At 36.6% G+C, this 27,149-nt stretch overlaps 1 protein-coding gene across 1 annotated transcript in view; it reads right to left on the minus strand.

Moving 5' to 3' along the window:
* The window catches only part of LOC135330346 (gamma-2-syntrophin-like), a 185,073-nt gene extending 159,091 nt beyond the window's left edge, over positions 1 to 25,982 (minus strand). The window contains exon 1 of the mRNA XM_064523522.1: positions 25,650 to 25,982. Coding sequence (XP_064379592.1) covers positions 25,650 to 25,982 — 333 coding nt within the window. The remainder of the gene's footprint in view (positions 1 to 25,649) is intronic.
* Positions 25,983 to 27,149: the final 1,167 nt, after the last annotated feature.

Here is a 27,149-nt window from a genome sequence, read left to right on the forward strand (position 1 = left end):
CTAAATCTTTCTCCACCCCTGCCTTTGCAATGTCTGAGTTCCAATCTTATAGCAGAAGAGTGTGTGTGTGCGTGTGTGCGTGTATTTAAAATCATGAATGACTGAAGTATTAGATTTCATCCTATTACATTCCATGACTTATCAAGGCTGTTTATGATATTCTTATCCTTGCGGGTATAGATTTATTACCATTTAACTGTCAATCATCAGTAACTTTGTTGATTTCATTGGCAGATTCCAAAGTTCTCCTCCCTAATTCATTAAGGAATGCAGTAGTTTCAAGATCAATATTAAAAATACACTGCATCAGCAGAGTACTTAACCTTTCAGCCCACTCATGTCTTCTGTACATCTAGTGTCTTAGCATTCTTACAATTCTTTTAAATTGCAAATCCAGTTACAAACTTTTCCACATTTTTTCATTTTTCCATATGGCATATTACCAAAAGTACTCTTTGAGGGCCAACACACAAGCTCCATAAGTCTATCAATACAAGTGCTTTGACAGAAAGTGGGTACCAATACATTAACCTACATAATCCAAACCTCTTATACATAAATCTGTAGCATGTATATGCAAACAGGCTTATTCTATTGTGTATGCTTCTAAACAAGAGCAGTTAATATAGTTATTCCTATGCCTATATTAATTCCTATACCTGAATAAAATGTACAGAAGCAATTGAACTGATCTCCCATTTGAGCAGATACCAGACTGGTGAGCCACAGTGCCTAAAGCCTACTTCTTTGGCAAGGCATTTGGCAGTATATATATGTGTGTGTGTATATATGTATATAGATGTACATACATACGTATATATTTTAAATGGGATTTGACATTTTATAATGAATTTTATAATATAAAATATTATAAATTTTGTAATAAATTTACATTTCTGTTTTTTAAAAATCCCTCTGAACTATTGTTTTCTGGGTAGGTCAGAAAAATACTGACAAGTACAAAAATACAGAATTAAAGTCTGAAAATTAAATTTATAGCAAGCTGAAAACACTCAAGCTGGAAAATAACTTTAACTTGCTACATTTAGCAAACAAAATGGGTGGCTTTAATGTAAATGCTTATTCAGAGCAAATGTACTGAAGCAAAACAGAATCCAAGCCCATCAAAATTTTGTAACTTCTCCTTTTAACCTCTTAACTCATCTTTGCCATTTAGATTGTTTTTCTTTCCTACATACATCTCTGAACTGCCTCAAGCTGAATTTTCAACCATTTGAAACTATCAGTTTTAAATTCATCACTTGCCTCTAATTAACCATTCCAGCTTTGGGGTCTTGGCCTCACAATTTATACAGCCACTGAAACAAAAGCCAAAGAAATTCTTTGGTGACTCTCTTTGTATTCCACTGACTGGGAATCCATTTATAACCGGACTTCTTCTGAGCCTGCTCTGACTGTGTGCACTGTCTTTGTCAGGCAGGTAACATACCAAACAAAGCTTTTAGACTAGAACAATCCACAAATTGTACATTTATACAGAAGAAGGGATATAATGTTGTTACAATGTTGTGAGGGATATCTCAGTCAGACTATAAGACTCAGAATCTAACTACTCAAAAGTTCCTTGGAAATAACGCTTGTGGAAAGGGTGATAAAAGCACATACTATAAAAGGGCCTGTGATGGATTATGAGGGGGTGGATTTCATTTTTATATATCTAAGTATATACATATATGAAGCCACTGACAATTTTGTAATGACAATCTGTCACTTCCTTAAATGTATGCTATGTCTCACTTAAGTCTAATCTTCTTAGTCCATTGATATAAGCTATGGTAAAATAAGAACAAATCTTTCAGACTTACTATGATGAAACATGAAGAACTTAAAAAAAAAAAAAAAAAAAGATGAAGATAGTCAATTATTCTTTGCAAGGTCCATTACATTAGCAAACAATAAGATACTCAGTTTGTTGATACTGGAGTGTCTTATGATAAAAAGATTAATATGTTCAGCATTCCTAATACTGCTGTAGCTTTTTTTTATTTTTCCCAATAATCCTACATATATTGGCACTGACTGATAAAAAGTCAGTAATTGTATAGCGACATGTATTTTCTCATTGTCTCAAATAAGTTAGAATGTTTTTTGCTTTGAGCTCAGATATCCATACAATTTACCACTGTGCATTAGCCAAAACAGTTAAATAAAGCATGTTAATCAGCTAACATGGTTGAATCTGACAAAGTAACTTACTGATGTATCTGAGACTTTTATAAGGTGTCTATAATGCTGATTCAGTAGAACTACCCAAATGCACAGAACTTGCCAGATCAGAAGTTTATTTGCTAATTATGGACTAAAATGTACCTAACCACATTAACTTATGAACACTTATCATCACCAGGTCAAAAGCCATAAATTATCAGGATTTTGCTGTCCAGTTTCTGGTATTTCATTTTGTTCATCCAAGTGAAGACAAATGATTTTAGAGGTTTTCTCCCATTCTGAACATTTTTTTAGTTATACCTGCTTGGAAAGCTTTGTTCCAACACAAAAATTAATGGGCCAGTGAGAACTAAAATTCATGGAACAAAATGCTTATTATTCTTTTCTAATCCCAGTGCCTAACAGAGGAGAAAATCAACTGTATTTCACTAACAGGTGTCGTTATTTAAACAGTTATTTTATATATAATAATATTTTCTGTAACATTTTCAGAAACTTACAGCTGATTAACTTGTTTGGAGTCAATAGTTTCCACTTATTAAGAGAGAATAGCAGTGGAATAGAAAAGAAAAACCACTGTAATTAACACGTAAAATCACAGTATCACATAAGGGTTGAGGTTGCAAGGGACCTCTGGAGATCATCTGGTCCAACCCCCCCTGCTCGAGCAGGGTCACCTAGAGCACGTTGCAAAGGATCGCATCCAGCTGGGTTTTGCATATCTCCACAGAAGAAAACTCCACCACCTCTCTGGGCAACACAGAGCAAATCACTAAAAACTTAATTGTTACACTAGACACTTGTCGCAGCCCCAAGAGTGTCGATCAGGACGACCTCCCTCCCCTTGGGGCCAAACGACCAAGTTCGTGATGCCCTTGGACTGAACTAAGGTGAAACGACACCAACCAACCAGTTTTAAGATTTATTAAGGCAAAATGGAATCAACTAACTAGACACATCCCGCATCACACGTTTAGGAAAAAGAGAGGAAAGGGGGAAGACAGAGAGAAAGATAGATATCACCACCCGTGGATCCAGCGGCGTCCCGTTGGTCCTCTTCTCCTGGGAGTCTCGGTGGCGGGGGGGGGGCGGCAGCGGCAGGAAACACCCATCTGGTTCCGCTGACTCCGCTCGAGTTTCTCAGTTGTCGCAAACAATCACACCCCCCCCCCCCCCCCCCCCAAGCAGTCTGCAGTTTTTATAGGTTCTTGCCCGGCCTCTGGGAGGTGCTTCCTCGCTTCCCATGCAGATTAACCGTCATGCGCAGTCTGCCCTCTCGGAACCTTCCAGAAACGGGCTGGGGCATCTGGGGGTCTCCTGCTCATGCGCAGATGGCAAATGAGTACGTGCGGTTCGTGCCCTAGAGACGACCTTCTGCCCTTTTCGCACCCTTTTTACCCCGTGCAGGTGCACGAGGTTGTTTACCTCGCGGACGGCTCCCGGGGGCGCCAGCGCGGCATTGCCCGACACACCTTGGCAGCGGCAGCTTTGCAGCAGCAGCAGCAGCAGCAGCAATGTCGAGACAAAACCGCATGTAGAGGACCGGTCCTCTACAACACTGAGAAACTATACTGAAAGATTCTGCTCTCTGATCACAAACTGAATGTGTCCGTTTCACTAAAGGGCTAATTTTAACACAAGTCACAGCCTAGTCCTGAGGTATGCACTGGTTTAGGAGTTTCTGGGAATAAAGGCATGCCTTTTTCCATGTGAAGCTGATTGGATGTAGATACCTCCACATATTCATATCTACACAAGATGTAAATACAACAACAGGGCATATAAACTGTTCCTTTTCCAAGGTTTGACCCTCTCCCTGAAGCTGATGTGTTACATATTGCCACAGTTTACCCATCCTTGCAAAGCGGAACTATGTTGACTCTATATCCCCATTCATATCCCTTTTGAAAGAAAATGAGCAAGACCAATGTAAAGCAAGGTAATCCAATCTCTGGAAAATACAGATCAATTCAAAACACAGTTGAGTGTACTATGAATTTAGCAGGACATTTAAGAAGCCCAGTTCCATTTAATGTCTCTGTTTATGAAGTTTGCCTCTAATGCAGACAGTACAATAGGAACCATGACAACTGCTCAACTACAGCAAAACAGGTAAGAGCATGAATTTTAAATACTCAAATTGTATGCAGCTTATACTTTTACTTCCAAATATATAAATCATAAAATCATGTAACTTCACACAATATATGTTTTCCTGTAGTTTCCATTAATACTAAAGACTCAGGCAGTTTTCTACAGCTTTTGAGGCAGACACAAGAAACAAAGTGCCAATGAACTCATGAAAATCTTCACTGTGAGGTATGCTAAACAAGTTTTATAAATTAGGTTCTTCACTTTACCAATATCAGGCACTGCACAGCCAAGAACATCCCAGTCGACAATCGGCTAAGAAGCTGGTTTCCTTCCACCAGCAGAAGCCCGCAGTTCAGGCAGCAGACCATGCCCTGCCTTTCCTCTGCCCTGGTCACTTGCTTTAGAAGTTGAAATCAATAAGGGAGTCACAGCAGTCGCCACCTCCAGTGGGCTCTGGGACTGGGGAATCCCTCCTGCCCAGGCGCTGGAGCCCAGCCTGGTGTGCCCGGGACCTGGGGCGGGGGTCTCTCCGTCCCAGACCGATGGGTGCAGCAGGGCTCTCCCGTTTGCAGGTTCAACCAGTAGCGAGGCAAATAAAACACACAGATCTGAGGGATTTTCAGTGCCAGAGGTACCATCATCTTCAAATGAAACAGAAGAAGTTCTCACAACACTGAGAACTGTTTTTCAATAGATTATTTTCCTGTGTTGTTAGTGATCAGTTGTTTAAATGAATTTTATCTTGAATTCATCTTTAAACCTTTTGAGACTTAAAAATGAAGATTTTGTTCTTTTTTTATGTGGGAGAAGGACAAAAAGGCAACAGTTGTCTTTCCCTATTTTTAAAATTAAATTACTCAGTGTCAGAAACATTTCTAATGTTGATTATTTATCTCTGAATAGTGCTGCGTAAGTATATAATTGATACAAACAAAAAAATCCATGAGTTTTATAAAACTCATGGAAATAGTTTTTCAGCATAATGAAGGATTGGAAGCAATCCTCATGATTACATACTATCAGACATGAAACATTTCCTCACTAGATACACACTTGAAGCAGGAATGGTGTACTGTAAATAATTTATTTTAAAAGTACATGCACTCTACCCTAAAAGCTTTCAGCCTAAGTATACCAACACAGTAATGTAAGTAGACAAAAGGTACAACATAGTATACACACTGATTTAGCATTTAACTCTTGTCTAGCAATTATACATATAAATTTGTGCTATATACAAACACCTGTGGCTATAACTCAATACAAATCTATATCAAAACACACATACCTCTGAATATGCAAATTATACTTAAAAAGAGGAGAACCCACTTTTACAATCCCAAAATCAGTACAGAATCAAAGCCTATGTACTCTTAAAACACCATATGGATAGACCTGTACACAAATATACATTGAAGGAAGAATAATTCTTCACTAAATTCTTCGCTTAAGAGGCCTTAGGTATTTCAATGCTCAAAATGATTTTATTCAATACTTCTCAGTGAAGCTGAATTACAAATGACCAGTAAGAAATAGAAATGTATGACTACAACCTACCTCCTGAGTCTGCTTATGACCTTTGCTTTTTAATTTACAGTACTTTGAATACAAAATATCCTGAGTTATTCTATTTCTAAATACTCTTACCTATTTCCACTTTCCTCACTTAACATTTCTACTCCATCTGAAGGAGTGTCTTATGCAAGTTATCAAACTCAGTTTTCACTCACATTGTCATAAAAATCTACAGCATAATCTTTGAGTACAAGAATGTGCATCTGCCATCATTTCACCACTAAAAATTTCCATTATGCATCATCCATTATGTTACTAGGCAGAATTTGGAGGGTAAATCAATACATGACACACTACTAATAACACATCTATAGCACAAGAACTTTAATGGCTAGCAGTTAGGCAGAGTATCAGGTATATTTTTATACTTGCGAATGGAAATCAAACTTCTGTTAAAGGAAGTTGGTATTTCGTATTAAGTAGTCATTGCTTGTGCTTCTTTCTGAAGCAACATAAATGACTATTCTATTGCTAGTGATAAAAGAAATGGTCTTTATTAGCAGAACATCGTCATAATTTATGAGGTGTTTTCTGTTCCAGGCATAGTGTTTCCTCTAATTACACATAAGACAATTAGGATATTTTTACAAGTGCAAGTGTTAATTTTTCTGCTCATTTTCCAAGCTGGCTAGACAGCAGCCAACTCCAGTTCAGGTGAAATTTGCCTGCTTTACTAAAGTGCTGTACTCACACAACCTTTCAGCAAACTGGAAACTATTCTCTGCTAATGAAGTGACTGCTTCCATACTGAAGATAGTCTGTCTCTTGCTGGCACAGACTGCAGATAATAGGAGCATACATCTATACCCATCTGCTAAATGTAGCTTCCTAACAAAGAAAATCATTGCCCTGTGTTCACAAAGCAAGTGGCTTGGAGAGCTTGGATTTTAACTTATGTGTCACCTTTCAATTTTATTTATTTTTCTTCTTAACACTGCATTCCCTCATGGAGACCAATATGCAAGTTTTCTCCTAGACTTTGTGTTTGATAACAATATTATGAAGGAAGGAGAAAAAAAGAATCAGCTATTGATCAGAAGGTAAACAAAACACATCTACGTTCTATACTGCAACCTGCTGAGCTAGCAAGACATACGCAACAACAACAAAAAAAATCACTGCAACAGCTTTTTCAGTTCTGTCCACTTACTCTCACAGTACCAATTCATCTGTTAAGACACCCAGAGCCAATAAGAACAACAAGTAAAATACACTTTATGGATAAATTTGATCGCTTTTATTCCAGTGCTTCCTTTTGTGTACTCCTGTAAGGAAAAGCTTATTTCCTATAAAGTTCTGCATTCACGTGCTTCACCTTTCTGTCATTTATTCCAATGAGCCTATGAGCTCTAAAGATGAAGAACTGGGTAGCTGATAGAATAGTAGGGCAATTCTGATATACAGGGTTTCTATTTCTGTTTAGGGGAGCAGAGTCTTGCTTTGTAAATTGTATCATGAACCTTTATGTATCCCTTTAATTTATTGAGGGAATAATTCTTGAGAATCCTCTTCTCCAGGGTGGTGGAGATACCACCCTCGGTGGGGGAAAGGAGGGAATTAATTTCAGATCATTTCTAACCCAAGTATAGATACAACATGCATGTATACGGCAGTGTCAATAAGCAAAAGGGATGAGTTTTTCAACTACATTTTCTGAGTCAGGATAATGTAATGTAATCTAAATACCATGTCAAGAAATCTATCTAGAATATCTGACTCTTATAGCTGTCTTCATCTATACTTATCCAAGGCTAGAAAACTCCTAATGAACACTATTTTGGATGTGCTAGCTTGCATTATTATGGGATTTTTTTAGTTATGATAAATGCAATTATGACTAACACATAGGTTACAATGATGTAATCCTATCAATAAACTTTTGCACTCTTTTTCCTTGTCCAGCTAGAGCTTAGATTTTGCAGGTGACCAAATAAGTTTATTTCCTTTATAAAGATTTGGAAAGAAAAATTTCATAATAAACAAAGTGACTATATTACAACTGGGAAGTACAGAGGAAATGATCTAGGCAAGGATGGCACCTTATTCTGGCCCCACTGACAATGCATAGGTTCAGGACAGTTTTTAAAGGCGCTAATTAAAGGCCAGGGTAAACAGAAAATATGATAAAATACATTATAGCAAAAGTACCTTATACCAAGCTAACTTGATATCTACCATATCATTCTAGGTGAGAAGTATTTGGCATATCCAGTCTGCCTAGACATCAGTAAAACTATATATACATATATATATATGTATATATATATATAAAGTAGGAGACAAGCAAACAGAGAATATAATGACATACTGCACTGCATAGAGAAGGTATCAAACTAGAGGAAGGTTACTTGTAGAATTCCCCACAGGAGAGTTTTTTGGCCAAACCTATCTAACACTGAGTTTATCATTTATAAATGTGGGAGTATTCATATAAAGATATAATAATATCTTTAAGTAGGAACTGATACAGCACAAAGGTGGGAGATACTGCCAGTACAAGAAAGGCTTCAAATACAAACAGCAATGACTACATTTCCTTAAGAAAATAGTTAAAAATTGTTAATATATTCAAGACTACAAATGCCAAGACTAGAAACATTATGAATCAGGTTTTCTTAGCCGGAAAAGAAGGAATGCTGCACAGAGTTGCTCTGAGCCATCAGCATAACACAACCAGAGGATAGGCAAATGACAAGTTAGTTATTTTCCATAGAGGTAGAGTTGCATCAGTGATATGGAGCACACCAAGGGAATTTCAAACTGAAATACTACATACAGTTCCAGTCATTTGTGTTCTAGAAGAGTAAATTAAAGATATGAAGTTATAAGGAAAGAGAATATTTTTAGAGGCTAAAAAAAACAATTTGTTCAGCACAGCACGACAAGGGAGAGGAAGAGAATATGATTGCTGTCAAACACTTCTCAGGTTGAGGGAACATCCAAGAAGTTGGAAAGCTAGTCAAGTTGAAGGCAGCAATCTCAGCGGAACAAACAGATTATACAAAATAGCATAACTGTATTATAAAATATGATAATCAGAGAAATGAAATTTAATAGCAGGGTTTTTTTGGGGGGAATCACTGGGGGAAATAAAAAAATGCTTTTAAAATAGAGTTTGATATGTTTATTTAGAAGTTTATATAACATAAGTAGCAGCAATAGAAGAGGACTCAGTAATCAGGAAGTTTTTTTCTGTTCTATGTTCCTACCTATTAGAATGTAAATGTTTTTGTAATTATTGTCAACTTCCATTAAAAAAAGGCTTTATAAGCCCCAGTAGAGAATTGTTCTGCCTCTAGTGCACAGAAATATCTCACCAATTCCACTATCTGCCTGAGAGGACAGGAGTCAGCTGGGCAGAACAGCATAAGACTATGGACTTCAATGGATTAGCTTAAGTATTTATCCTACCAAAACTTGTTTGCTGAGTTCTTCAGTTTCAGCATTATTTTCTCATATGAGTAGTGAGAATTGATTTCAGAGGGAAAATATAGGAATATATATTCCTACTTTCATCAGCTTTTCTGATGGAAATGCAATCACAATACAACATTCTTAAGAAATCACTATTTAACATAAAGAAAGAACATCTGTTAATAGACAGAAGTTTCATTTTTGACACAATTTTTTGATAATGAAATGTTAATGGAATATTATATAGAGGCAAAGATTAGGCATAACAGTAAGCAACACTAATTTTAAAAAGAATTAAAGATTTTATGGAATAGTTGAGAACTATTTACTAGAGATTTATAAACAAGTATAATTTATTAGCCTTTATTATGAACTTAAAATAAGAAAAATAGAGAAAAAGTTTGAATTCATATTTATAGAAGCTAGAACTGAAATAAAGCAAATATACTCCATGCTTCATTCATGGATATTTAAGGTATTTCCCAATCATCAATATTTAAATTTCTAATTAATAAAATATCACAAATTACTTTAAGTATTACTTCAATTATTTATTTTTTATATATTGTAGCACTTTAAAACATCTGATCTTATATACATACTTTTCAAAGGCTAGTCTTGGAGATAACATAGACCTTCTAAAGTGTACCATGCCTCTCTTGCTTGCTAATTGACTTGCATGTATGATCTTATATAGGACAGAGGCATCTTATCACTGATTCTTATTCATGCATACTACAAACAGCAAAATATTTCCCGTCCACACTCAACCTAAAAAATTTAGGAAATTACAGTAAAGTCAAAGACATGAAAAACAAAACCCCACTTGACCTCAAGAGAACAAGGATTTTGTTCAAACTTTAGCAAGGCCTATAGAGCAACATCATTAACATTTCTTAATTGATTTTTTCTATAATAAAAAAAATATATATAAAAAGTGTATAAAAGTAATCCCATTAAATTAGATCTGGGCAACTGACAGATTCACTACTAGCAAATAGAAAGACTAAAGCTCTTTGTTCTACAAAAATTGTTTTACATTTCTCTTTTGCTTGGGGACATACTACTGAATTGATATGAAACTATAAAAAACAAAAAATAAAGTTATTTTTGATCAATTTTATTTTATTCTTATTGTGGTTCTCACAGTGGAGATAACAGGACTGAGAGCCTGAAACCACTGAGAATGCTAAAAAGGAATCAAGAGAAAACAACTGAGTAATGGAGTACAACAGAGTACAAAATGTAATTTAATGGATCAAAAAAATGTTTTTATACCTACTAGACTTGAATGGACAACAGACAAATTTACATCATTTCGTTCTGCAATAAAATTTATACTTTTACTCTTTTGGGGGAAAAATGTATCTTTTCTTTCTGCCAGTTATTGCCAATCACAATGCTGTAATGCTCCGGTGACATTAAAGTCAATACCCCTTAGGAAATTTTAGATGTCATATTTGAAAATGAAAGCCTAACTGACAAGAAAATAAAACATAAAGGCACTATGGGCTAAATTTACTATGCAAGACTGAGACATTTTTAACTGTATCACACCATGTATTGCCATTTTTCATCTGAGACAAAAAAAATTAGCACTAACCACCTCCACATGGAGAAGAAAGAATACCTGACCCATAAAGTTCTGCTAAATAGCTTCAGTTCTCTTTGTACTTCAGCAATCTTCCTTAAATCTTGGAAAGCCTTTGGAGAACTGCAGGAGGTAGTATCCAAAGCCTAGCAAACAGCTATTTTTGCCCTCTTTTCTGAGTGGCAAATTGCTCAGACATAGCTCAGACTCGGGCTTGTGCAATTTAAAAGGATGTGGAAAACAAACAACAACAGTAAAAGCAGGCATGACAAAAAGACAATGTAGAATGAGATCAGAAGTTGTTTTTGGCTTTGTTAAGAAAAAAGAGAAAGAAAAACTAGACAGAATACCAGTAAAGTGTTGTTCTTTAAGAACTGTTACCCTTTTCCTCTACTTATGCTCCAGTGCGACAGTCACAGAATTACAGGAGTCACCTCTGGAGAGCATCTAGTCCAAACCCCCTACTCACAGCAGGCATACCTACAGCAAGTTGCCCAGGACCATGTCCAGTCTGGTTTTGAGTATCTGCGAGGATGGAGACTCCTCAACCTCTCCAGGCAACCTGTTCCAGTGCTCGACCATCCTCACAGTAAAAAAGATTTTTCTTATGTTTAGATGGAATTTATTGTGTTTCAATCTGTGCCTGTTGCCTCCTGTCCTGTCACTGGATGCCACTGAGAGGGAGCTGGCTCCATTTTCTTTACTTCCTCCCATCAGACATTTATACACATTGATAAGATCCCACTCCCCAAGCCATGGCCTCAAAAATAATGTAGAGTGGCCTCGCAATGACATCGGCCAGCTCCCTCACCACTCACAGGTGCCTCCTATATGTCCAGTTTGTTTAAGTGTTCCCCAACCTGGTCCTCCTCCACTGAGGGTAAGTCTTCCTTGCTCCAGACTTGCCCACAGCTCTCAGGGAGCTGGGATTCTTGAAGGCCAATCTCACCACTAAAGACTGAGGTGAAGGCAGCATTGAGCACTTGGGCTTTTCTGTGTCCTTTGTCACCAGGTCCCTTGCCTCATTCAGCAGCGGGCCCACATTTTCCCTAACCTTCCTTCTGCTGCTGATAGACCTGTAGAAGCCCTTCTTGCTGCCCTTCGTGTCCCTCGACAGATTGAACTCCAGATGGACTTTGGCTTTCTAACCCCATCCCTGCATGCTTGGACAGTGTCTCCAAATTCCTCCCAGGTCACTCATCCCAGCTTCCACCTCCTCCGGTATGCTTCCTTTTTTTGTTTAAATTTTGTCAGGAGCTCTTTGTTTGTCCATGCAGGCATCCTGCTGCCTTTGCTTGACCCCCTGAATGTGAGAGTGGACACTTCTTGAGCTTGGAGGAGGTGATTCTTGAAAATCAACCATTTCTCCTGGACCCCTCTTCTCTCCAGAGCCATAATGCATGGGATTCTTTCAAGCACACGCCTAAAGAGGCCAAAGTCTGCTCCTTCTTCATTACCTTACATGTTCATTACGTTCTTATTGTAATCCCAGATCCTTCTTCAATACCTCATTATTTCTCTCCTTAACTTCATCATCTTCTGCCATTTCACTCAGGATAAGAGATGGTTTGGAAAAATGCGTGTGGGTTGTTCTGCCAGGTGTTCTCAAGCAACATGAAAAAAATTCTCAAGCTCTTCCTGCCTTTCTAGCAGCAATTAACTTGATTCTCCCTCCTTTGGCAGTCACCAATCTTCACTTACCCGATGAGAACTTAACCCTCTTTCAGACCTCTACCTTCTTCAAATTTGTGTTTAACTGGACACTGATTTCCAGAAGCCTTTGGGCAGAGCAGGAAGAAGTGGCAGACAGTGGAAGAGCAGGTGGAGCGGAGTAAGGAGTAGGAGTAAGGAGTAGGAGAGACAGCATCACCACAAATCTGGCTTCCTTACTTGTAAACTATGCTTATTTTCTCCTTTATCATTTAAGGATTTGGGGCAATATTGGAAGCAATGCCTATAATCATATGCTAAATGAATGTCAGCAGAAGAGCTGACACAAACTACCTCCTCTGCCTCCAGAAAACAGGGCAAATGGGACCTATTTGCTTGTGTATTGGAGTTACTCCTTTTCTGTGTCAACAAAGTCAAAGCCATCATCTATGCAAAGAAAAAGATCTTTAATTTTCTGGATATCTACTGTTCTCAGAGTGGTATCATGACTGATATTTACAGATTGCCACAATAATTTTTATGAAAAAAGATTTGGAGTAGAAACTTCTGAGAAACTGTGGCAAAGAGTTGTCCAGAGAAATCAAAGAACAAAAATCATCTAAGAAAATTTCTTAGAGAGGAGAAATTTCCTATAGCATCAGAGTTTTACCTTGTTCAGAGACGGTAACAGACTTATTTTGCCTTTTTGAATTTAATTCTCATTTGAAATTTCATTTCGCAGTAATTCAAATATTTCAAATGTGAACTCCCATCTTTTTTTTCTGGTAAAGTCCATATTCATTCACTGATATGAATATATTGTGATACTATCATGTTATCATATTATTATATTACTGATAATTGTTAATTTACAAGTCAAAATCTCCATTAACAAACTTTCTCTCTATTGAAAAGCTACAGAAAAGAACTATGAAATAAAAAGACATGTTGCATAACTTGAACATAAGAAATTTCTGTATCACTTCTGTCTGATAAAATATCCAATATAATATTAAAAGACATTTCAGGTGTAAAAATCTTGGCCAACTTGAAAGATAACTCATATTATTATTTAACAAGATGAAAGATGAGAGTAATTTGACAAGTACTTTGGTCAGATTGATTATCAAATATTTAGGTTATAAATAAATGTGTAATAACTTCTACAATTACTACAGCTACTTAACAGACTATCACTTCAATATGTGAAAAGAAGGATAAAATTTTCTTTCCCTGTTTAGCCATAGGTATATATATTTGTGCTCACATAAAGACATTTTAAATGCTCTCTGTTTATGACGTATGAATATTCATATTCAAATGACAGGGATGCAGGTAGAGAAATGTGTAAAGAAATAGGAGGCTGAAAGATTATGGAAGGAGATCGTATATAGAGGTATAAATATACTGAAAGTGCTATGCTTCCATTAGCAAATGCTGTCTACTGAGCCTATAGTATTTATTTCTACAAGAGGAAAAAAGCTTCAGGTCCTGAAGTTAATAAACACAGATGCACACTGAACCATTAAAGCCTTCCCTTGATAAGTTCCTTTGAGGAGAAAAGGGGGAAATAGCCAGAAACTTAAAATCATGGCCTACATAAACTCGACTTAATTTCTTGTAAGGTACAGAAAAAAAAACCCTAAAAAGATAAAAGAACTCAAAGAATAAAAGATAGTAAAAACTAAAATATAGTAAATATAAACAAATTACAATAATTAAAGATGTATAATATATATAAAATACAGTATTTATAATATAAATGTTTTTGCCTGGCTATGAAACTAAACATAAAACAATTGGAAAAAAATTAATTATTCAGGTAAATTCAATTAATTCAATTAGTTAGACAATCCATAAAGTGCTTATATGACTTGCGTATGGTCCTCTTTCTCAAACATAATTTTTTTAGAAAACTTATTTAATTACACTTCACTCCAAAATACTTTAATTAAACCTGACATAGACACCAGCTCAAAATCTTTACCAGCTAATTCATAATTGAAACGATCATTTACTTTACAGTACAATAATCTCCCAACATTATACTGAAAAGGTGTTGGAGATGGTGCAAATTCAACTTTATGTTGATTTTCTCTGCCAAAAATATGGAAGTGATAAAGACACAACAATTAAACAAATGATTGCCTTATAAAAAAGCCCCTGGATCCATTTTGAACAGAAATGAATAAAAGCAGTTTTGCCAAAAAGTGGCTGGTATTAGTTTCTATATTTGCTCTTTCTTGAGGTTATATATATATATTAAGCTGGAAAAGAACTGATGTGCCATATCCTCCAATTTTATGCTTATATTGAAATTAATGTATGTGAAATGTTTTTGACTGCATTATCTGAAGCGTTATATCACTTTCTCTTAACAATACCACTGGACGCAAAACTTCAGATCACTCTCTGGCCCCTATTTTCTGAGCATCTTCTATACCATAAGCCATATAAGATAAACCACACCAGCCTCATTTTGGAAGCTTTCTTGAACTTCTGATTATATATATGTGTGTGTGTGCACAAATATAGACATACATATATGTATGTATATATGTATACACATATATAATGTGTATACACACACACATACACATATATAAAAAAAACAGTGCATCCACATCTTCAGTCACATGTGTAATTCTAGCCTCCGAATCTCAGGGAAGGCACAGTGGCGTTAAAGAAGGTATAGAGCTAAAACAGCCTAGGGAATAGAGCAGCTGCCTTTCAAAACATATTGAAGAATTTGGAACTCTTGAAAAGCAGAAAGCTTGGGAGAATATGAGCAAGGTTTACAAGATCATGAAGGCAGTGAATACAAAACCTTCTTCCCCCCCAAAGGATTTTCACAACGGTCATTCAACCAACTTTGTACACTTAGGGGTAAAGTAAGAAGAAGTAGGAAACACTCTGTATGTGCAATCCCATTATCTATGGGATAGCTAGGCCACCTCACACAGAAATCTACATATCGCATCCTGATCTCAGTATATTCTCTAGACTATCCTATCTGATTACCTTTTAGTCTCAGGGAAATATTCTGTCTAGGGCTTTATCCTAGGGCATTACTGAAACAGGAGACACAAGGAGAGTCTGCTTCTTGTCCAATCTCTGCAAAGAGGAAGGCTTGAGAAAGCTTATGTAGTCACTACATCTTGAATTGCTTCAAAATCTAATTTTATGACATTCAAAAGCTTCCTGACAGTGGAAAATAGCAAAGGTGGCAGTTTCTTTGCTGTGGGTTGAGAAAAATTCAAAGTTGATGGGATCAATATAACACATAAAAGGCAAAGAAAGCAAAATATTTGGAAGAAATGAAAAAGTTCTTCCTGTGCTCCAAAGTGTTTGGTAAGGGAAATAGCTCCATTAAAAACATGAGACTTCATATTGACGGTTTTTCTGGAAAAGCCAAGTAAAAATCTATGAGAGCTGACTAACCTAAAAACAATCCACAGATGCCATTGAAAATAAGCAACAATGCAAGACCAATATTATCATCAGTGGTGAAGAATATCATTTTTCAAGTCATCTTTACTATGTGAGATAAAATGTGTAAGGTATATAGTTTTCTGCAATAGTCACTTTGAGAAATAAATATCTCTCTAGACTGAAGATGACTTTAAACAGGAAAAAGATTGCTGAACTTTTTGCATGATACCGTTAGGAATGAACAGATTCAGCAGTGAAGACGCTCATTAAAGACAGTTTATGCTAATGCATTATTATTTCAGCACCACTGCACGACAGAGACAATGAATAAAAAATTGCTATCTATCTGTGGTCCATTCCTTCCTTAAAATTCATTTTTACTGTTTGGGTTTGTGCTTAGGAGACACATTGTAATGACAAACTATCAATCATTTTTCAGCTTGAGGTAATATGATTACTTAGATTTTTATTCCTATTTGTAGTCTAGTTCAGAATGTCTCTACAGGAACTGCAGGTTGTGGTTATTATGTGATTAGTAATTAGTATGCAATCAAAATATTCTTCCTTTTCTAAAATCAAAGAGCAATTTAGATTTTTTTAAATGTTCAAAGCACAAATTACTCTCCTCCTCCAGTGAATGTTCCAGCCCTGGAAGATATTGTTAACATCCCCAGATATTCCATTCAAAAGATAAAGATGTTAGGCAGTCATTATATTCTCCCTGAAGTTTCAACTGACAAGTTGCATACTATGTGTGCTGCATATTATGTATGTTACCCTCCTAAAAAAATATTTATGACATCATTAACTCAGAATAACACACATAATACTTCTTTTCTGATTACTGAAAAGCACACTATGTACAACATGTATAAAAGTAGCTATAAAATACATATGGTACAAGCAGTTTTTACTCACACTAGCATTCAACCTGTATTAGCAAGGAGTGATATTGTCTTCCCCCACTGAGCTAACTACTGTAGTAAAGGCCAGTAAGAATTAGGCACCGACTAAACCTAAAGATGAATCAGAGAAAGGTTAGCACAAAAGTGATTGCCAAGCTCCACTCTGTTATTATTAATGCAAAGCTGTAAGGGTAATAAAGAAGCTTCTAAGTATCCAGTAGCAGCACCCATCCTGGCCCAATATGAGAATTTCGTTATGAGCATACAGAAGAGCACGCTGGGATGCCCATAAGGAAGATTACAGTGTATAATAAGCATTTTCACTACACTTGACTTCATTAAAGAGACACTAATCGTGCCACGCAGAAATTACCTGCAAGGATTTCCATCTCTCCTTGCAAGTGAACTATTAGCAAGCAAACCATTGCCACATGATCTATCTTCACTTGAATGTATGTGATCGTCTCTCCTTTCTAGTCCTTATGTTGCCACTTATAATCAACCAAAGAAATGAGGAAAATTACTAACAGATTACAAAAACCCTACGTCTTATTTATGGTGTCAAATATCCACAGTCACTAACATCCCAACAATAGTTGGGATAGTCTACTCTTCAATGCAGGCATTTATCGCCTTTATTGAATAGAAAGCTGTGATCCTACTAAGAGATATGACAAAACAAGGAAAGCACTTCGGGTTAAAATTTTGTGAGTATGACCTCTTTGTTAAACCAGCGGCTTTAGGTGAACTCTCCCACTCATTCTCTATCTCCTCCCCCTCTTTTTTTTTAAAAAAATCTGATTAGCATCTTCCCTCTTTTCTTGTTCAAATTCCCTCCCTCCTTACTATGTCTTCCATTTCCACTTCCACGTCCTGCCAAGTTCTTGTCCACTCCACTGCATGCTTTCTTACATCTTTGACTACCAGTTACATGTCGTCCCCCTGCAGAGTCCTCCTGGACAATCCAGTACGGATTCACCCCTCTATCTACTAGTTGTTTTAATACTACAGTCACTTGCTTTGTTCAGGCTCACCTGCAGAGCCCTTGGTTAGCTCTGAGGCAGCTTGCTCCAGAACTGAAACAGCTTGTTTCACCCCTGCAGACCGACCGCCCTGCCACGAGGGCAGAAGTCACAGAAAAGATCAGAGTTTGAACAACCCAGTACTATGTTCTGCTCCAGTGTCTGTTTTTCAGTGGAATTATCACAAATTATCATTATTTATACTATCTTTAGGTAGCAAGATAGAAAATACAGGCAAATTAAGACCACATCCATGTGTGTGCAAAAGGCAAAGACTCTGAAGCAGGTAAAGCTTTCGCATCAAGATTTTCCACATTTATGTGTCTATTCATTCTATGTTATTTTCATTAATTAACTGTATAGAGCCCAAAGCTTTGCAGAGCATACACCAGCCACAAAACTACAGTAAAAACAAGACACTCCAAACAAAACAAACAAACAAAAAGAATCCCCATTCAGATTTACAATGAATAGAAATAGAAATCAGGAAATGGAATTGTTACATATATCCAGTACAGTTTTCTTGACATGAAGAATTATTAATAGAAGTTGAACTTGCATATTTTCCTCCTGCTTTCCCCATTCTGATTACCTAAACTGAAAAGCAATCTAGCTTTTGCAAACATTCTTCTCTCCCTTCTCTCCCAAATCTTGAGAGACCTTGACGTATGGCTGCTGTGCCATCTAGATTTAACAGCTAATCTTCAGGGGCAGGTAACTAGTCCAATCACTCACAATCCACAAAAGAATAGACCAAATATCAAGCTACAGTTTCCTGAAGTAGCAAACAAGACAGTGTCTTAAAAACTTACTGTCCTACATAAATAGCAGTACAGTACAGAACATAATATCAGAGGGATCAATTCTGCATACTTGATTTTGAAGAAAAGGGGCACCTGTGCCACTCGGCGTGGTTTGCTGCAGCCTTATATAAATGAATCTAGAGGCAACTGCACCTATGCTATTAGTCATGGAAAACTTTGATGATTCTTCACATTGTTAAATTACATGATCCCTGAACAAGGTTAATTGCCTTTCCAAAATAATTTTCCTTTTTTAAAAAAACAAGTGATAATATATCCATTATATCCAAGTTTTTTTTTTTCTTCAGATAACTTTTTCATCTTGAGAACCATGTATTTTATCACAGAATCTGCTCACCTGTGGACTATCCTCCAGGTTATATTCTTCTTCAAACACAGATACAGTCTTTTAAGACATGGTATCTTACTGATGCTTTTGGAAGTGTAGTTTAAAACAGCCTTAATACATCCTTGTTCACCCACACATTCTCACTTTAGATTTTTTTCACAGGCAAGACAGATTAAATGAAAACCCGCGGTGGATCTGTATAGTGGGGTTTCTTAACAAACAGTGAGATTAGAGCTTTTACCCTATGTGACTATTTCACACCCCCACGCTTGCTCCCCCACCCCAAGGCTGCGTTCACTAGTCCTCGACTTCCCTCCCTGGCAGGGATGTTGCTGCTGGCCTGGGAAGGTTGGCTGGAAAGTCGCAGTGGTTCCTGCCATGCCACTGCTTGCAATCCCCATCTCAGTGGCAATGGTAACTATATATAAACTGCTACATAAATGATTTAGAATTTGCTATTATATTGCACTTTTACAAGGAAAAACTAGGTAAATCATTTCTCCAAAACAACTAAAACATTTTCCCAACAAATTTCTTTCTTCATAAGTGCCTCCTCATTTGTTGAGCGGATTTCATTCCTCAGTCTTTGACTAAGATGCTCAAAGGAAGCTATAAAAAAGGGGACACTGGAGACACTATTATAGGAGATTTGTTAACAAAGCTTGCAATAAGCTTTAGCTAATAGGCAAAACATAATTACATTTTAGGACTAACTTACTGAAATTATGATTATGCCATTCATAAATTCATTAAATATTCTTAAGGTTACCACATGGATGCAGATGAAGGCAAAACAGGTAAATTATTAACAACAACAACAAAAAACTTGGAAAAACATGGTATTGTCATCTCTATGCAACTGCAAGATGGTGAAAAACTAAGAACATACTTCCTTTTAAAAGCTCATCTTTTCTAAGCAATTTTCTTTCAGATATTCCTAGGCAAACAGGACTTCAAGATTTAGCTGTAATTTGTTTGGTGGCAAAGGAAATTTAATAATCCAAACCAATTCTCCCATTCCCTGATTTGCATTCTCTTCAGTTATATCAATACAAATCTTTATGGGGCCAGGCTATAAATTTGATTCATGAAAAGACCTGGTCAGCAAGAACGCCTAACTTTGGCCTTGTTGTCAAAGAAAACAGAATGAGAGACTATGCTCTCATGCTCAGTTTCTCCAGGTTTTATGGCTGGGCCTGTACCTACGCAGTCCAGCAGAAAGCAAGCCCAGACTGAGCCCATTCCACTCAAGTATCTCATCGTATAACCATGTTTCCTACTTTCTCTTTCTCCACAGGCAAAGAAAACCTTCCCTCTTCCCCTTCAGAACAACCAATTCTAATAAATGAAATAGTATATGATATAGTATATGATATGCAGGTGAGAAACCAGAATCCTCAGATTCCATGTAATCAGTTCTCAAGAGCAGCTGATCCGAGCATCACCAAATTCATTAGATTAGGTGAATTCTGTGGGACATGCAGAGCAACGTGGTAAATTGTGTCACTTCCAAATTACAGCCTAAATTGCCTCCATTCTACACCAGTTTGTTGCACTGAAATCTGAGCAGTTTATATGGACCAAAGAAACATATTATGTATGCAAAGCCAAGAATTTGTTATCCAAATTAATATCTTAGCTAATTAAAAAAAAGCCCAGATGAAATTATTACAGAAAAAGACAGAAAATAAACAATATCATTACAGAAGAAGTTTCATAATAAAAAAGTTAAAATCCTTATTCACACACTTCCTAGTAGCCTATCCTTTCTTGCTGCAGTGTTAGACCTGTCCTTGCACTGCTTCTCTGAGTTCAAAGCCAATGACTTTAGTCTGGGTGGTGGTGGAGAGTTACAGCAAGTTTTCAGACTCTTGAGTTCCTGCATGATGCTGATAGCGGAACTTTTTTCCTCCTCACTTTAGGATGCACTTAGCGTTATTTTTATCCATTTTCTAATAATGCTTTAAAACTTTTTTCCTTTGATCTGCAGTTCCACACACCATTTAAATCTGTTCTACACAGTAGGTTTTACTATGGTTTATATATGTTGAATGCTTGTTCTTTTTTCCCTTTGTGATCCTAAAACTGATTTTACTTTCTTCCAAAGGGTGCATTCCTTTAATGATCAATAATTGAACACTGGTGAATTGTTTATAGCCCTGGGGTCTGCGGTATCATCCTGTGTGCTCACCCTTTTAATTCCCCTATTGTCATTCCTCGCCTGTGCTCCTCCGTGCTACTTCTTTCTTCCAGGGTCATAGTTCATTTTACACAGAATAACAACTTGTTCTTACGGTGCTATTAATCACAGAAACATAACAAAATTTGATAAAAATTGGCTTCTTACTACACAATCCTACGAAAGTAAGCTAAAGCTTACACAGATTGGGTAATAATTACTTGGTCATTATACAGTTGCTATCACAGTTAAAAAAGGTGTAACAGACCTCCAGGCAAGCCCAAGACAATACATAAAAACTAAAGCACTCTTAGCAACTATCTCCAAATTGAATCTCCAATAGCAGCTTGAGTTAGGAATTACAGATCAGAAACACTCTTTGTGTTTATGTTTAAAAAAAGAATACTTCCACAATCAAAGGTCCTTTCTTACGTTATTTGTGCCACCTCTGCCTTCTGGATTCATTCACTTTTTGCATATATCTATTGGACTATGAACAAACTAACCACATCAAATGTGAAAAGATGGAGATAAAACAAGCGTCAAACAAGCAGAGACATCACATTTCCTAATTAATGGTACTAATTCATTCCATATTTTTACTGGAGAAGACTGACAATAGAAGAGACCTCTGGGGGGGAAAAAAAATCAGTTACAGGACATGCACATCTCCATTATTTCTCAGAAAGAAAATGATAAAGTAATGGAAGAACAGCTTTTTTGCCTTCAACCACTTACGTGGGGAAAGTTAAGAAATATATAATTCACAGCCAATGGTAGACAAGACGAATGACAAATCTCAAGTCAAGATGGACACCTACGCATTCCTCTAAATCCCAAAGCACCTAGAACTGAAGAAAAATCCCCCACACTGTCTCTGCTGAATACCAGTACTGTTTGCTGTGCAGTTTTGTTTTGTTTTTAATCATTCAGTTAAAGGACCAATGATTTTTTTAATGAGTTTTCATTTTAACTAGAGACAAGATTCAACAGAATCCTGGTTCTACACATAGCAAATGTCCAAAAATCTTATTAATTCACTGAGAAGTTGGAATGCAAGGAATGGAAAGTCATCTGCCTCAAAAGAGATTACAGTTCTGGATCATTTAAATACCCACACTCTTTCCATTTTTAAAGCAGCTACATGTTTTTTTTGATCTTCAAAGAAAAGTACAAAACAAAGTCATGAACATATCTAACTCCACATACTTTTTAAAAACTATTCAAAAAAGTCAGCTAACACATTTATGAAAGTAAACATAAACTGTAAGTTTATAAACATGCATGAGTGATCAATTACTAAGTCAGTAATCACGCATGCGCAGCTGCTAAATGGATCATATTCCCATGTGAAAATACTGTTCAAGAAAATCATTTTTAAAGGCTGCTCTTAATACAGCAAGTTTTCAAAATGAGAATAAAGTGTTTAAGTAATTTGTTATCTGTTAAAACCACACAATTTGCGAAGGATGAAGTTCTTTCCTTGAGCATAAAATGTAATGTATTTCACTGAATGCCTGTAGCCTTGGTGCATCTCTTACATGACCTTCAACCAACTCTATTAAATGGCCTCTGCATATCTGTGTTTCTAATGCTGGTAACAAGTCTCAGTATCCAATCACAAAATGATAACTAAAACACTGAAAGTACTTTTTTTACTCTCCAGGATGCATCAGGCATAACCAGAGAAGGCAGTACACTTTTATATGTTCTTTCCTCCTTGCCAGAGAAGGCACGTATAGAAATGCGTATTTCCTCAAGAGGCACCAAAAAAACATTGGAAAGGCTACAACAGTACCACTACATAAATGAAAAGCAAATTAAATGTGCTCCAAACATTGAATTCTGCTTAGTTTTAAAATAGAGTTTAAATCACAAGACAACAATGGCCTGCAATAAGATCTTTTTTCTAATTTTTCATTTTTAATTGGTAAGAGTAGAATTTACTTTCCAGCAAGATTCAAAAGTCCCAGGACTTGGGCCATACTAAAAGCTAAATTCACATTGGTGCTAACTGATCAGTATTAGTATTGAAGCTAAGAACTAATTAGTATTGAAGCTAGTTCACTTTTTTCACTAGAAAGCAGCCTTCTCATTTTCAAAGTTTAGGGGTTTGTTTTGAGAGACCAGATTTTTTGTACATGAATTATACTAAAATAGTCACAGTGGCCCTGCTCCTGAATATCAGATTTCTAAGATGTTTAGTCCAAATGGGTCAAGATAAAAGTGGGCATTTATTACCTACAGAAATATACTATTATTAGGTATTTTAATTTTAATGCATTTTTAGGAAACAAAATACTTTGAAATATGAATATTTCCTTAGAGATGGAACTTTATTTGTATGAAATCGATAATTTAAACAAATGTGTACATGGATTTTCAGACTTAAGATCTGGTGTAGGTGGGTGCATTTTCACAGCAATACAAAAAGCATACTTCCAGTTCTGAACACAGAACAAGTACCCCTTTCAAATTTCAAGCCCATCCTTCAAAACACAGAAAACTAAGATTTTTGTTAATGAATTGGTTGCTACATTTTTATTGTTCAAAAATAATGAAAAGCAAATGCCATTTCCTTAAAGATACTTGAGAAATGATTGGTCATTTAAAAATTATATGTCAGACCAGGGTAAATAAACCTGACCAGCATGGAAATTTCAGTTCAAATCATTATAATTTGCAAATTTTAAGAAAATGAGACAGACTTACAATGGAAAGCATCAAACTAGCTTGTCAAGAGGTAGTTCTATCAGTAACTAGGAGTGTATCCCTTAAAACCAGAGCTAGTTAGGGGCATACAGAATGATAGAAACATATTCTGTTGGATGTCTCTTTAGTAAAATTATGAAGCCAGCCATCTAGGGTTTCACTTGTTCTTTGAGATTTGACAGACAATAGATTGAGGAACATGCATGAAAGTAATGTTAATCTATATTTGTTCCTTTCAAAGAAAGTGCCCCAAAAACTCATTACTGCCACTTTATCAAAAGTATCTCAAGTAATGAACATGATCTAACAGGTTTTATAATATGGAAGTAAGTATTTCTAAACTCCTGTTATATGGAACTAAGTATTTTTTTAACTCTTGTTAGAGTTACACTTGGTAAGCAAAGAATATAAATAAAAATGACACTGTAGTTTCTTGCTTACTGTCAGGTTGTACCACATTAATGTTGGGTTACTGGTAAAATGATTCTTTCTTACTACAAGCTCTGTGGACTTAGGGTTTGCATGTCAGACTCTGTTCTTTCAAGTTAATATCATTGCTTGTAATTCTGCACAGCAAATTCTTTCCTCCATTGCCCCTGACCAAATCAGTTTGGGCCTTATATCTTAGAATTTAGTTGAGTTTTAAAAGATAATGAAAATATATAGAATTCAAAAATTAATTGTAAAGAGTTCTTGTAAAGGTTATAAAGCTCTATCCAAAAATTGATCTCTGTGGGAGCATTTTTAGTAGGTAGTGGATTATATGGATTATCTCAATTTTTTGCACTTCCCAATACTGTCAAAAGTAGCTTATCCAGTGTATGCTGATACCTGGCATCACCTGATTTGTGTTTTAAGAACTCTGAAGAAGCTGAGGCAATGACCATGCTCATTCCAAAGTCAGATGAACATATCTGTATGCCTTCATAAAATCTTCACATAACTCAAACATACTTTCAAAATGCGTGCTTCTGCAAAAGCAGATGTTGTAATCTGCTTTAAAAAACTCTAGATCATTTCTCTGAGGAGACAAATTTCTGGCAGTCATTTTTTTTAAAGATTTCAATGTTTATCGTAATGTTTTGGTACTCATACACATTCTTTTATGAAAAGAAGAAAACAACTTAAACTATCTTGGAAATAGAGGTAAACTTTTCTGACACACTGCATGTTTTCTAAACAGCTTTCCTCTAGATGGATACCAAACTTAAGAAATTTTTCACAGAGTAGTGAGTTTGGAAGGGACATCTGAAAATTGCCTTGTCCAGCCCCCTGCTCAAAGCAGAGTCAACTAGAGCAGGTTGCTCAAAACTGTGTCAAGTCAGGTTTTGAGGATCTCCAAAAATAGAGACTCTACCACCTCTCTGGGCAACCTGTTCCTGTGCTTGATCAGTAGATTTTTAGGTTTAGATGGAATTTATTGTGTTTCAATTTGTGTTGATTGTCTCTTGGCATGTCACTGGATGCCACTGAGAAGGAGCTGGCTCCATCTTCTTTACTCCCTCCCAACTGATATTTATACACATTGATAAGATCCCCCTGAGCCTCCTTTTCTCCAGGCTGAACAGTCCCAGGTCTCTCAGCCTCTCCTTGTATGTCAGACGCTCCAGTCACTTCTTCATCTCTGTGGACTTGCTCCATGTGTCCATCTTTCTCTTCTACTGGAGAGGCCAGCCCTGGGCACAGCTCTCCGGATGTGACCTCATCAGTGCTGAGTGGAGGGGAAGGATCACCTGCCTCGACCTGCCGGTGACACGCTTTCTAATGCAGCCCAGGATGCTGTTGGCCTTCTTTGCTGTGAGGGCACACTGGTGGCTTATGTTCAACTTGTTGCCCACCAAGGCCCCCAGGTCTCCCTGCAAAGCTGCTTCCCAGCTGGTCAGCCTGCAGCCTGTACTGGTGCCTGACTTGGCATTTCCCTTTGTTGAACTTCGTGAGGTTCCTGTCTGCCCGTTTCTCAAGGCTGCTGAGGTCCCTCTGAATGTCAGCGCGCCCACCTGCTGTATCAGCCACTCCTTGGAGTTTTGTATTATCTTCAAACTTGCTGATGGTGCACTCTGTCCCATCGTCCTGGTCATTACTGAAGATATTTTTGCCCAAAAGGTAATAGATTCAGAGTATTCTGAAAGTGAGTTTTATTATAAAAGTCTTAAGTTTTGAATCTTAATCTAGAAGTCTTGAAGATGTTAACCTGTTTTTTATTTTTCTTTGCAGTTTGGAGGATTATATGCATTTATGCATAGGTATATATGGAAAAATGAGCTACTTGCTGATGTATATTTTACTGATATGATTTAATAATGTATTTGCACAACTGCTTATTAATATGAAAGTATAACAATAGTCTACGTCTAGATTAACTATACTATTAAACAGTACTGGGGCTTAGACTGAAGATCTACGTCTGTGTAGATTGTCTATATCCTGTTAGTGTTTTATCTAGCCTATTCATCCAAACAATTCCCAGTTTAAGAGTTAGCATTGACCAAAGACCATACTAGGTACTTTGGAGACCAAGAGGTTTTAGTGGAACGGATGTAGCCAGACCATGCCCTTTGGCCTTCCAGGTTGGGAAAAGCGCCTTGGAATAGTTTCGTTCACTGGTACAGAGTTGGCCAAAGGTTTGGTTTGCATTTTTTAAGGAATCATAGATCTTTCTGGGCAAATATTAAGGTTTTGGTGATTTATTATGGAATGCAAATGATCAAACATAGATATAAGCAAAAGAGGAATATCTAGGGTTTAGTAGGAGCAATCCTGTGGGAGAACTGGAAAAGCAACTAAGCAGTGTGAGAAGATTGAATCTGTGTGACTAGGTTTGTTTCATTTCTTTCACTGAAATCAAACACCAGTAATGAATGAGGTGATTTTCTATGCGATGTTTTTGCAGGGAATGGCACTTGCTTGTAGGCTGCTGGCTTGGAATAACACTTGGGACTTCTGTTGGCAAGGGGAGAGGTTTTTGCATGTAATGGGGAAAGTGAAAGTCTGGGAGAATTTCTGTTTAATTAAGGCATAGCCCTAGACTCAGTATTTGCTTTGATCTTTTCCCAGCAAGCGTGTGATGCCAAAGTCTATTTCAGTTAGATTGTAACTGTGGAGAGAAAAAATGCCTCTTAATATTTCCAAGTAAAAAAAAAAAAAAAAGAAAAAAAAAGAACCAAACAAGGAAAAATAGAAGTATATTTGCTTTTTAGTTTTGAATAAACTCATTTTCTAAGAGGAGCGATGTT

This window comes from Dromaius novaehollandiae, chromosome 19, assembly GCF_036370855.1.
Source record: "Dromaius novaehollandiae isolate bDroNov1 chromosome 19, bDroNov1.hap1, whole genome shotgun sequence".
NCBI lineage: Eukaryota > Metazoa > Chordata > Aves > Casuariiformes > Dromaiidae > Dromaius > Dromaius novaehollandiae.